The sequence below is a fragment of the Arachis stenosperma genome, chromosome 3 (genome assembly GCF_014773155.1).
Source record: "Arachis stenosperma cultivar V10309 chromosome 3, arast.V10309.gnm1.PFL2, whole genome shotgun sequence".
Lineage (NCBI taxonomy): Eukaryota > Viridiplantae > Streptophyta > Magnoliopsida > Fabales > Fabaceae > Arachis > Arachis stenosperma.
Window position 1 is genome coordinate 151,540,553 of NC_080379.1, and position 13,416 is coordinate 151,553,968.

Consider the following 13,416-nt stretch of genomic DNA (forward strand, 5'->3'; position numbering starts at 1 on the left):
AAATGTTTCCAAAGTGAAAACCAAGATCTTGAATCTCAAATTGAAATACTGAAAGCTGAAAATGGTTTTCTTAAAGATAAATTAAGAAAAGTTGAAACTGCTATTGATCTTGTTGAAGAAAACAAGCGGTTAAAAGCAGAATTTAAAAGCTGTGAATACCATCATTCTGTGACTGCTAATCTGAACTATTTTGAGAAAAATGAGTGGCTGCGTAAAGAGAAAAAAAGACCTAAAGAAGACTTAGCCAACTTTACTCAAAGTTCTGAAAATTTAAATCAACTCTTGGCAAGTTAAAAACCTCTTTATGATAAAGCTAGTTTGGATTTTCACAAATCTGAAAAATTCATTGAAAAATATTCTTTTACTAACTTAGAATCTACTTCAGATGACATAAGGTTTCAAAACCCAACAAGCTTTAGAAAAATATCAACTCATAGATTTTGTAGATTATGCAATCGGAATGGACATTTTTTTATTCAGTGTTTCATAAGAGAAAGGATGATTGGAGATAAAGTTTATAAAACTGTTTGTGATTATAATGGCCTCGGACAAAGAAGATGGTTTGACATCAAAGGATCCAAAAAGATTTGGATACCTAAGGTCACTTAAATTTGTTTTGTAAGTTTGCCTAGCATCCAAAAGAAAAGACAACATGTGGTTTATGGATAGTGGGTGCTCTAGGCATATGACCGGAAAGGCAACATTCTTCATCAAGCTTGATGAATATGATGGAGGGTTTGTTGCTTTCAGTAATAATGAAAAAGGAAAAATAGTGGTCATAGGTAAAGTGGGTAAGAATTTCTCTTCTTTCATTAATGATGTTTTGCTTGTTGATGGATTAAAGCACAATCTACTAAGCATTAGCCAATTGTGTGATCTTAGTTATGAGGTTATTTTTAGAAAATTGGATTACTTGGTTATTTCTGAAAAATTCGGTGAAATATTGTTTGAAACAAAAAGATGTAATAATGTGTATGGATTAACTCTAGATGATTTAAAAGATCAAAAAGTAACATCTTTTACTTCTCTTGAATCTGAAAAATGGCTTTGGTATAAAAAATTGGGTCATGCAAGCATGTACCAAATTTCTAAGCTTGTTAAGAAAAACTTGGTGAGAGGAATTCCTAATATTAAATTTGATAAAGATATTACTTGTGATGCTTGTCAACTAGGCAAACAAGTAAAATTTTCTTTTAAACGAAAAGATGGAATTTCCACTAAAAGGCCATTAGAAATGTTGTATATTGATCTTTTTGGTCCAACTAGAACTTAAAGTTTGGAAGGTAACATTATGGTTTGGTGGTGGTGGATGATTACTCTAGATTCGGCTGGGTTCTCTTCTTAACTCACAAAAATGATGCATTTCATGCTTTTTCTTCTCTTTGTAAAAAGATTCAAAATGAAAAAGATTTGAAAATCGCTCACTTGAGAAGTGATCATGGAAAGGAGTTTGAAAATCAAGATTTTGAAAAATTTTGTGATGATTTTGGTATTGCGTATAACTTTTCATGTCCTAGAACTCCTCAACAAAATGGGGGTAGTTGAAAGAAGGAATAGAAGCCTTCAAAAAATGACTAGGGCAATGCTTTATGAAAATGATGTACCAAAATTTTTGTGGGCTGAAATTGTAAACACAGCCTGCTATATTATTAATAGAACCATCATTAGAAAAGATTTAAAGAAAACTCCATTTGAGCTGTGGAAAGGAACCCCTCATAATCTTAAGTATTTCCATGTTTTTTATTGCAAATGTTTTGTGCTTAACAATAAAGAAAATCTTGGAAATTTTGATCCAAAATCCTATGTAGGAATGTTTGTTAGATACTCCACCACTAGCAAAGCTTTTAGGATTTATCTCAAGAAACATAGAACAATAGAGGAATCCATACATGTATCCTTTTGTGATTTTAACTCTATTCCAAGTGCTGTATTAGAAGATGATGCAGGTTGTGAAACTGATGTGAACCAAGAAGTTAGTCAAGAAAATCTCAAGTCTGTCTAAGCTGTTGAACCTGTCTGTCCAGAAATATCTCATCAGAATGAAGGAGACATTTCGGTTTTGTCTCCTGAACAAGTCAGAGAAACTAGAACAGAGTTGTCAACTGAACCTCATCAAGGCAGAACCTTTCCTCAAAGGCCACAAGAATGGAAGCTTTTGAAGGGTTACCCTCATGAATTCATCATTGGTGATCCTTCCCAAGGTATAACCACTAGATCCTCAAGCAAGAAGCAAATAAAACCAAGCAATGTTGCCTTCTTGTCCTAATTGGAGCCTCTCAATGTGAAGCAAGCTCTTGAAGACCCCTCATGGGTTAAAGCCATGGAAGAAGAGCTAGTACAATCTGAAAATATTAAGGTTTGGACACTTGAACCAAATCCAAATGGTAAGAAGGTAACTGGTACAAAATGAATTTTCAAAAATAAATTGGGTGAAGATGGTAGTGTTGTTCGTAACAAGGCTAGATTAGTGGCCTAAAGTTACGATCAAGAGAAAGGAATTGATTTTGATGAGTCATTTGCCCCGGTAGCTAGAATGGAAGCAATTAGGTTGCTTCTTGCCTATGCTGTCCACAAGGGTTTTAAGATGTTCCAAATGGATGTCAAATGTGCTTTCCTTAATGGTTTTATTGATAGGAAAATATTTGTGGCTCAACCTCCCAGTTTTGTAAACAGAGTTTCCAAATCATGTTTTTAAACAATCAAAGGCTCTTTATGGCCTTAGGCAAGCTCCAAAAGCTTGGTATGAAAGGCTTAGTGCCTTCTTGTTGAAAAATAATTTTCAAAGGAGTCACCGATACTATTTTATTTATAAAAGAATCTAATGATGATATCGTACTTGTTCAAGTTTATGTGGATGACATTGTGTTTAGTTCGGCTAATGAAGCCTTGTGTGAAGATTTTGGAAAACTTGTGACTAGTGAGTTTGAAATGAGTTTAATGGGTGAATTAACCTTCTTTCTTGGTCTTCAAATTAAACAAACTCCTAGTGGTATTTTTATTCACCAAGGCAAATATGCAAAAGAGTTAATCAAGAAATTTGGCCTTGAAAATTCCAAACCAATGGGAACACCTATGCATCCAAACACTAAACTTGATAAGGATGAAAATGGAAAAGATGTGGATGAAACAAAGTATAGAGGAATGATAGGATCCCTCATGTATCTTACATCCTCTAGGCCGGATATTGTTCAAAGTGTAGTTGTATGTTCAAGATTTCAATCTCACCCAAAAGAATCATATCTTTCGGTCGTTAAAAGAATCATTAGATACATTAAGGGCACATGTGATCTTGGCTTGTGGTATCCTAAATCTAATGAGTTTTGTGCAGTAGGTTTTGTGATGCAGATTATGTGGGTGACCGAGTGGATAGAAGAAGCACTTCCGGAATGTGTTGTTTCCTTAGAAGCTCACTCAACATGTGGTCAAGTAAGAAACAAGCCACTGTTGCACTATCCACGGCTGAAGCTAAATATATATCTGCTACAGCTTGTTGCTCACAATTACTTTGGTTAAAAACTCAATTAGAGGATTACAAATTGAAAATCAATAGTATACCTTTGTTTTGTGATAATATGAGTGCTATAAATATTTCTAAAAATCCTGTACTGCACTCTAGAACTAAGCACATTGAAGTAAGATATCATTTTATTAGGGAACAATGGCAAAAAGGTACTATTGATATCCAATTTGTGAAATCCAAAGAGCAACTTGCTGACATCTTCACTAAACCTCTGTGTGAAGATAGGTTTTGTTCATTAAGGAACAGTTTGGGAATGATGAATTTAAGTTTTATTGAAAAACTGTGATTTTCATACTTCTGTTTGTTTTTGTCTCGTAGGCAGTAGGGAGACAAATATGGGCATATGATGAACAAGCTATTAAATAAGGGGAGACTAAACTTTGACCCCTTGGACTCAAGCCTAACCAACCTCCTTTAAGTCCATTCCATGATACTGGCTCATTAATTTTTGGCATCATGTTTCCTTTTAATAAATTATTTTTTAAATTTTTAGAAAGGTTATTACATCGTATCTTTAAAAGGGGGAGTTCTTGTCAAATCAAATCATTTTTCCCTTATTCTCTCCCACGTTTCAAGGAAAAGACCTTTCAGTTATTTGTTTTTATTTTAAATTTTCTTAATTGAAAATCGTTTCCATTAAATGCTCATTACTTTAAATGATATTCTCTCTACTAAGCATTTAATGTGGTCTAACCTCTCCCCACCTTCCACCCTCTTCGGCCTCTCTTCATCTTCTCACTCTCCACTTCATCTCTTTTATCACGAGAAAGAAGATAGCCACACAAAGAAGCAGTCGAACCCCATTATCAAAAATCCTCCATCTTCCACAGCTCTTCAATCTGACACTCATATTCATATCCACCCCAACTCGTCCTCTTCACCCTCCTCTCACTCAAGAGCATCCATGGCATGTAAGACTATCCATGCAAGAGTGACAGCAAGGCAAGAAGCTGGTTCATCTAAGAAGAATACCAAGGGACAGGAGCAAGTCCCTGAAGAGGAAGAAGAAGAATCACTTCCATCTCCACAACCTTCACCACCACGACGTTTCACACCTCATCCCTCTAGCCGATCCCAAAGAACAAAGAAGTCAATCCTTCACAACACCAGAGAACCCTCTATGTTGTAAATCTGGAAAATCTTTGTGAAAAAAGCATTGACTTTACTGCACTTTTTGATGATCTTAAATGGGATCCCCTTTTCAAAATTCGAAAACCTGTTTATCCGAACTTGGTTCAAGAATTTTCTGCTAATATGATGTATCATGATAGTGCATTACATTCATATGTTAAAAGGGTTCATCCCACTTAAAGGAGCCAGGGCTTACATGTCTGGTAAATGGGAGTCCCATCTTGGGGTTTCTCTTTAAGTAGCCCTGACTCCGGCCCGTGAAAATTTCTCTGCTCTTGATGGAACAACTTTGACCCAACAAGGCTCTTGAACCTGTGCGAGCCTTACTTCATCGTATCATCAATCATATTCTGATGCCTCAACGTGGTTCCTATCAGTGAGTTACTGTTTGTGATACTCTTGTCTTATTTGCTATTCTTACTTCTGCATCCATTTCATTTGCATATCTTATGGTGCAAAATATGTGGGATTGTGTTCGCAATGATAAGAAAGCAAATTTGCCATATGGAATGTTTCTTACTTGCATCTTTGAGTACTTTAATGTTGATTTGAGCAATGAGCCTGTTGAAAATAGGGTTTTCATCATTAAAGGAGGCGGTGTTCCCGAGTCTGTGAAAGGTAAAAAGGGCAAAAGTTCAATGGCATCAATGCTCTCTGATAGCAAAAGTGATAGTCGTCCTCCTGAATCTTCTTAGCTTTCTGAATCTATCAAAGATGTTCTAAATGAGTTCTTCAATATGTCTAGTATGATGGCCAGGACCTACAAAGAGGTTAGAAAACAAGCCTATGAAAATGAGAAGGCCTGGACCAAATGCCATGAAAGGGTTAATCTGCTGATTAAGAGCTTGGAGAAGGACATGGCTCATTCCGACGGAGAAGATGATCACCTTGACTCTGGTATTAATCTTTTTGATGCCTGGAAAATTTGCTCACTGCTGCCTATATTCTTGAACAGTTTCTCTTCTACTGTCTTTTGTTTGGATTTAGTTTCTTTTGAACTGTTTGATGTTGGGATGAATGTACTCAGTAACTTTAAATACTCTGTTTGGTTTTTAATATCAAATATTTTGCATTACACTGTTTCTATCTGTTTTGGGTTCCCTCCTTGATGACAAAAGGAGGAGGAAAATTAAAAAGAAAAAGGGGCTGAATTGTTGTTTAAAATAGAATTGGGACTGCCAATCCAATTCTTGTGCTCTTCTTTTTATCCTTTTAATTATTGTTTCATGCCAATTTTTTATGCTTATTGATGCTCTGTTTTGACAACTGAACATCGTGTTTTTATTGCTGGCTATATGTTTCACTTGCTTGAGATATTGCTTTGATGGCAAGAATTTTTTTGGCAGCGATTATTTGCTTTGAATATATTGCTGTAAGTAGTATGATGAGTTTTGATCATTTGTTGGATATGTACAAAGAATATTTTTTGCGCAGCATGTTGAAGCCTTGATTATGTTTATAAAAAAATTATTTTTTCAAAATCAGGCTCTTACTTGATAAATCATGGTTCTTAAAGTTCCATGTGTTGAATACATATTTTTTTGTAACTGTTTAAAGCATGTTACAGGTACTACTTCCAGTGGATAAATGCACACGTTAAGGGGAGCAATGTGATCAATTGAAAGGGGGAGGAATAGGTCAAATTATCAAAGGGAGTTCCCTAAATTTTTATCCTTTTTCAATTCATTTTTAATAATGTTTGCCATCAAGAGGGAGATTATTGAGTTTGAAAAACTTGAAATATGATGATGATCAAATATTATTAATTAGAAAAATTGAAAATTTAATTTTTGCTTCCAAATTATTTGTATGATGAGTTTGTTAGTGTACAGATTTTTTATTAATGGGCCAAAAGCACTTTTTAGTGCAAATAACTAGCAGCATTGGATAAAAAAATTTTTGTTACAAATGACTGAATGGTTTTAAGGCTTAGCAAAGCTAACTAGATTAGGAAACTAATACAAAGCCCAAGTTAATATTGTCCTGGCCCAACATCATCATGGGTCCGAAATTGAAAGAAGAAAGAAAGAAGTGGAGCATGCACTATTCGGTTACCTACCTTCATGGTTATAGAATTCAAAATTTAATTAAATAAAGCTCAAGCCTTGGTAACTAAAAGAGAAAATTAAATTGAGTTAATTGTATTGAAGGCTCCACACGTTACCCAACTCCTTGAGTAATGTGAGTGGAATTTCAATTTCATTTAATTGTACTTTGAAAGCTTTGTATCTTCTCTCTCCTCTCTCTTTCTGTTTGGGTCATGTCAATAGGAAAGAGGAAGATAGAAGTTATCAGAGAAATTACAGTGAAGCTATGAAGAAGCAAAAGGCTAGGTTGACGATGGCCTTTACAAAAGGAAGATCCGAAGCATGGTGTGGCTAAGATTTTTGCCATTAAAAGTAAGATGTGAAGAAGAAGCTTCAAGATCTTCATGCCAAAAATGTAAATGATCGGTCTCGGTCAAAGAAGAAGATCTCATTGGGTAAAGCTCGTTTGCATTTTTGTTCATCCAAGAGAGAAGGTAGCTTCTGAAGCTACGTGGAGGAAGAAGCAAATATGAAAAGAAATGAGCTATCAAGGATCAGAGGTTCATCAAGGGACAGAATTCATTGTTGGAGACAAAGTCAAGATGAAAGGCTCAGATTGATGAAGTTTGATGAGAAGGGATGAGAGAGAGGTACATGCATGTTGATTTGCTTTCGGTTTTTCTCTCTCTTCTCTCTGTCCGAATCGGCTATGTGTTGGAGAAGATGTTGGTGGCTTGGTTGAACCGATTTCAACCTTCGAAGGTTCCCCTTCTATAATAAGGGTGAACAGCAAAGGGTTGAGACAAGGAGAGTAAGCATAGAGTTCTCATAGCTACCCGAAGCTAACAGAGTTCTTCTCCTTCAATGGGTTTTATTTTGTATTCTTTTCTTTAGTTTTGTCTGTTTGAGTCTCATGGTAAAAGACAAATAGAGTGGGGTTTGTAAGAAACAGCCAGTGAGAGGAAAAAGGTAGAGAGAGCAAAATTAAAGAAAAAACCATAGATGTCTAAGAATTTCTTTGTACATCTGTGTTGTGTTTCATGATCCTGTGGGGATTCCTTTGCAAGTTGGGTTAGCACTTTGCGGTTGAAAGTTTGGTAGGTGACCAAGTCAAGTTCAATTTTGGGGATAGAATTTGGATTTGTCCCAGATAGGAATGGGTAGTTCCTAGGAAAGAATTGGTGTATGTAATATGTTGATTATAGTGAAATTCTGTCACTGTTGTGATGGAGACTGGATGTAGGCTGCATTGCACTTAGCAGTTGAACCAGGATACTTTTGGGTGTGATTCTCTCTTTCTCTTCTATTTCAACTCTGTTTCTGTTGCGTAGGAGGCAAAATTGAAAAATATCTCCTAATCGATTACGAGACAAAAAGAAAATGTCTCTTGACTTGTTATGAAATAAAAAGCATAAATATCTCCTGAAACTATCTTAAAAGGCAAAAAGTGATTTTCAAAAAAGTGACTAAAATTCAACTCCCTTCCCCCTTCTCTTAGCCACTCATTACCATAAAAAATATTTTCTTTAAAAATTTTAAATTATTATGTGATTTCATCTTTAGTATTTAAATTTTTAAAATTTAAATTTCACTGTAAATTTAACATTTTAATTCCAGCTAAATATTTAAATTTTAACAATAATTAAAATATAATAATTTTAAATAATTTTCATGTAACTAATTAAATACTTTATTCAATTCTGCTATTATTTAAAGAGTTAAAATTTATAAAAAATAAAAAAACCGAATAAAATAAGATATTAATACATTTTTAAATTATAGTATTTAAATAATAAATCAAAATTAAAATTTTAAATTAAATTAAAAAATGAATTTCATTTAAATATATATTATTATTCTTATTATAATGTTAAAAAAAATATTGAATCAGGCCCAATATAATTTAACATATGACAATTCAATATATTATGTGTTATCCTAATTTCTTCTTCTTTTTCCTTCTTCCTCCTTAAGCGCCGTTTTATTCTTCCTTTCTTTTTCAAGATACATCTTCTTCCTCTTCAAGTTGAGATTTATGTTATACATATTTGTCATAACAAAAAATTAATCTCATATATTCTAGTCGTTCTTTTTTTTATTTCTACTCTACCTTTTTATCATATTCTTATTCTCTTTTTATTATGCTCTTCTGTTTCACCTATTTTACAAGAAATGAAACAGAAATAGTATCTTCTATTTCGTAAATGACACATCAAAAATAGTTCTGACATGCCTAAATCTATTTCGCATTTGTTAGAGAAAAAGTGGCTCTACCATGTCAGCTTTAATTTGCTGACATCATATTTAAATTAAAGTCATAATTTATTTTGTGTGTGTTAAAACTGAAATAAATATCCGTATTTTAATAACAATTTTCATCTCTACATATTTAAAAAATTAATCTATTTTTTTATTTATTTAAATAAAAAAGCCAAACCATTCCCTGGCTCAATTTTTTCGAAATGGAGCCTGTATGTGAGTTTTGCATGGATATGGAGTTAAGGTGGGTTAGACATGTATGTGGGGCAGAGTTTTGGCAGCTTTTGGGAGAAGAACTCGGACGGTCCGAGTTCTTTGTTTGTGAAGTTGCTAAACTGGGAGACGCACGGTCCGATTTGTGGTGGGGAGGGAAAATGGCTTGTTGCAGATAAATCGGACCCTGCGAGATGGCTGAGGTGGAAGAGAACACGCACGGTCCGAGTTGCGTGTAGCGGTTGGAGTCGGACCGTCCGTTTTGGCTAGGGATGGTAGAACCGGTTCATGAAAACGCATGGTCCGATTTGGTTGTTGAATATATTTTTGAATGAAGTTAACCAAGTCGGATGGTCCGAGTTGAGTATAGAGTCTATATAAAAGTGCAACGAGTTAGTGTTAGGTTATCCCTCTTCTTCTCCTTCTTATGCGCCGCTTCCTCTGTTTCGTTCTTCTGGAAATCTTTCATGCTTGTTCAAAATCACGGAAGTCAGTAGTTAGTGTTATGTTTTTTTTTGTGAGTAGGAGAAATGAGTGATAGAGTACTAATAAAGGTGTATTATTTTGGTCAAATTTTATTACAAACATCTGAAGGGATAAAATTTATTTGTGAAAATCCAATAGATGTTGTTATTCCTTTTATCATTTCCTTTGAAGAACTCAAAGGTTTGATCTGTGAAAAGATTGATTCTCAGAGGGCAAAAAAAATATCCTGTGTTCTATACAGATATCCCATACCGGTATTTGGTGGGTTTGTCCAATTTCAAACAAGATATGTGACGGACGAAGCGAGCATGCAGGAGATGTTTTCAATGTATATTGAAAACCGGGCGCAGATCTCGTTTATCGAGTTGTATGTTGAGTTTGAACAATCTGAGGCAGACCGAAACATTCTACGGGAAGATTATAATAGTGACAGTGAAGAAGAGTTCGAAAGCAACTACGAATGTGTTGGTGCAGATGGAGATGAAGATCATGGTGAGGGAAATATGGATCCAGATGTGACAGAGGTGGCAGATGCACTCGCAAACGATATGCCGTTTGGGGAGCCTTCATTCATGCGAGTTCTGGACTTGGAAGCAATGCATGTTCCGGAGTTTCCGGAATATATGACTGCAGGTACGTTAATAAAAAATAATTGTCTTTTTTATTTATTTATTGAATTATTTATGAATGAATTAGTATTTATTACCCATTATTTAAGCATGCGTTGATGTCATGTATGTGTTAGACATTGAACCGGTTGACCTGATCCTATGTAAAAAAAAAATTAAAAAATAGTAGGAAGTTAAAAAAATAAAAGTCAACATATGTGTTTAGTAACATTTGAAACATATAACGTTATTTTAAACGAATATAGAACATAGAAGTTAATATTTTATTATTATTTACGTTAGGGTCGGATTTATGTCATACTTGATGCAGTTAATATTGATTTAGTATGGTTTTGAAATATATATGTATTTATTGAAATTTTTCCCATGCTTCTTGTCCTGGCAGAAGTTCCTATTGTCGCAGATGGTGAATTTGCTATTGGAATGGAGTTTAGTTCCCGGGAAGCTGTTATTAAGGCAATAAAAGAGTATACCATACGACGAAGCGTAGATTACCGGGTGTATGAGTCTGAGCCTTTGACATTTTATGCCAAGTGTACACAGTATGGGTCAGGGTGTGATTGGCTTATCAGGGTTAGTCTGATCAGCAGGAAGTATTGTTGGGTTATAAGGAGGTATAATGGTAGTCACACTTGTACCAGAGCCACCATTTCACAGGATCATGCGAAGCTGGACTCCATCACAATTGCAGAAGCAATAAAGCCATTGGTTGAGGCTGATCCCTCCTTAAAGGTAAAGTCCGTTATAGCAGAAGTGCAATCGAAGTTTAACTATACTGTTAGTTATCGGAAAGCATGGTTGGCTAAGCAAAGGGCAGTAGAAAAAATATTTGGAGGTTGGGAGGCATCGTACGAAGCGTTGCCTATATGGTTTGAGGCCATGTGTCATAAGGAGCCATCAGCTGTTGTCCATTTTGAGACTATGCCTGCATACCAAGGCGATGACTTGGTTGGTCATATTCGGGTACTGCATAGAGTATTTTGGAGTTATTACCCCTGTATCAGGGCATTCAGACATTGTAAGCCAGTTGTCCAGGTGGACGGGACTCACTTGTACGGAAAGTATAAGGGTTGTCTCCTAGTCGCAGTTTCACAGGATGGCAACAACAACATCGTCCCAATTGCGTTTGCTATTGTCGAGGGAGAGACTTCTGATGCGTGGCACTTTTTCCTTAGTAACTTGCGTCAACATGTTGTCACTCGGGATGGTGTGGGACTAATATCCGACCGACACGAATCCATCAATGCAGCTGTGGAATGGAGTAACGGAGCCTGGTCACCTCCTAGAGCTTTTCATATGTTCTGCATCAGGCATATAGAGTCGAATTTTCTGCGGAAATTCAAGGCACCGTACCTCCAAAAATTGGTTGTCAACATTGGTAATAATTTACTAAATTTAAGTAACTTATTAACAGTTGTTAAATATTAATATTTGTTTTCGACTTTTATAATTTTTTTTTTTTTGCTATCCTGTAGGATATTCCAGGACGGTGCGGGAGTATGAAGTGCGTTACCAGCGATTACGGGAACGGGGGGAAGCGTATACCAACTGGTTAAACCGAATTCCTCGCGAACAGTACGCATTGGCGTTTGATGGTGGATACCGATGGGGTCACATGACAACGAATCTAGTGGAATGCATCAATTCAGTGTTGAAGGGTGCACGCAATCTTCCTATTACTGCTCTTGTCAAGGCAACATTCTACAGGCTAAACGAGCTTTTCACCAGAAAAAGAGCAGAGGCAGAAGCGCGGATTAATGCTGGCCATGTGTTCTCCGAAGTCGTGACCTCGAAGTTGCATGCAAACCAACTTGCATCAGGAAACATACAGGTCAGTTGCTTTGACCGGCAGAATGAGGTCTTCGAGGTGCGTGAGATGCCAAGCGGACTGGAGTTTGCAGTCGATCTACGCGCCCTTCGATGTGACTGTGGTGAGTTCCAGGTGGACCGGATCCCCTGCAGACATGTGTTCGCATGTTGCGCAAACCAGCGACTGGATTGGAAGCTATATGTGCATGATGTGTATAAGATGGACCAAGTTCGGCGGGTGTACCGAGCAAGATTTAGGCCACTAGGTAACCCGACGACGTGGCTAAAAGAACCTCCTTCTCCTGTTTCAAATTGTGACGTACCCCAATATTGTTGACTGATTGGAACTGATGGGGGGAACTGTGTCTGAGGTACATAATGGCTTGAGGACTGAGGTTGTTCTTCTGGAATCGGGGTTGGAGGTAATATTTGCGGCGAATGTGGCTCTTCTACTTGATTGTCAGCATCCATATCCTGACTACCCTCATCGGTATCCTGATTATCCTCATCCAAATCCTGATCACCTTCCTCCATATCCTGATCACCTTCATCATTATCTTGACCCACAAGATTTGACAAGTTCAAGTGGTCCCCATATTTTGATCGGTACCAATGCATGTAAGTATCTAGTAGATCATGTGAAGGCATCGGAAGCTCAGATAGAATGTAGTTATACCTGTTTGACCAATGCATCACCCATTTTGAATGACTCGGTTCCGTGGCCCAATTAAGATTCTTGGGACCCTTCAGGGTTTCTCCATGCGCCTTCTCTAGATTCCACTCCTGACTAGGTAGTCCCTGAACCAAACCAAACTGTCGCCTAAATCTATCGGTAGCATGCCACTCGACACATTCAAATGATACCAACGGAACTGTAGCACTCCAAACCACCGACTGCATGTAGATTTCAGGAGGAATGATGTTCGGATCCACCCGATCCACAGCATAAGCAACCCAAACAAACTGGAAAAAATAAAGGAACCTCAACATAACAGTCCACAAAGCCAATTACAAAGACAACGCTGTATAATTATGTCTCAGACCCTAAAAAGAAAACTAATACTACTTTCATTAAAACATACCTGCCCTTCCTGAAGTTCATCAAATGACTTCCTAAAGTGAGCTAACTTCATATATCTAAATCGTCGGTCACCACGCTCCCAGTTCCGCCACCTATTATGATATATTCAATTACCTCAACTACCATTAAATGAATCATAAATATCAAGATACGGGTACATTCTAACAAATTATTACCTGTTTGCTAGTGGAAAACTTCGAGGTTCCCTAGGTAGCGGCGATAGGTATGGCAGCCTAATCCAAGCCCAACAGAGTAGAAGTG

The 13,416-nt window shown here is 36.5% G+C and overlaps 1 protein-coding gene across 1 annotated transcript; it reads left to right on the plus strand.

Moving 5' to 3' along the window:
* Nucleotides 1–9,944: 9,944 nt before the first annotated feature.
* LOC130966901 (uncharacterized) lies at nucleotides 9,945–12,411 on the plus strand. Its single transcript, XM_057891721.1, has 3 exons — nucleotides 9,945–10,269; nucleotides 10,651–11,643; nucleotides 11,741–12,411. The coding sequence occupies exons 1-3, from the start codon at nucleotides 9,945–9,947 to the stop codon at nucleotides 12,409–12,411; spliced, it is 1,989 nt and encodes a 662-aa protein (XP_057747704.1).
* Nucleotides 12,412–13,416: the final 1,005 nt, after the last annotated feature.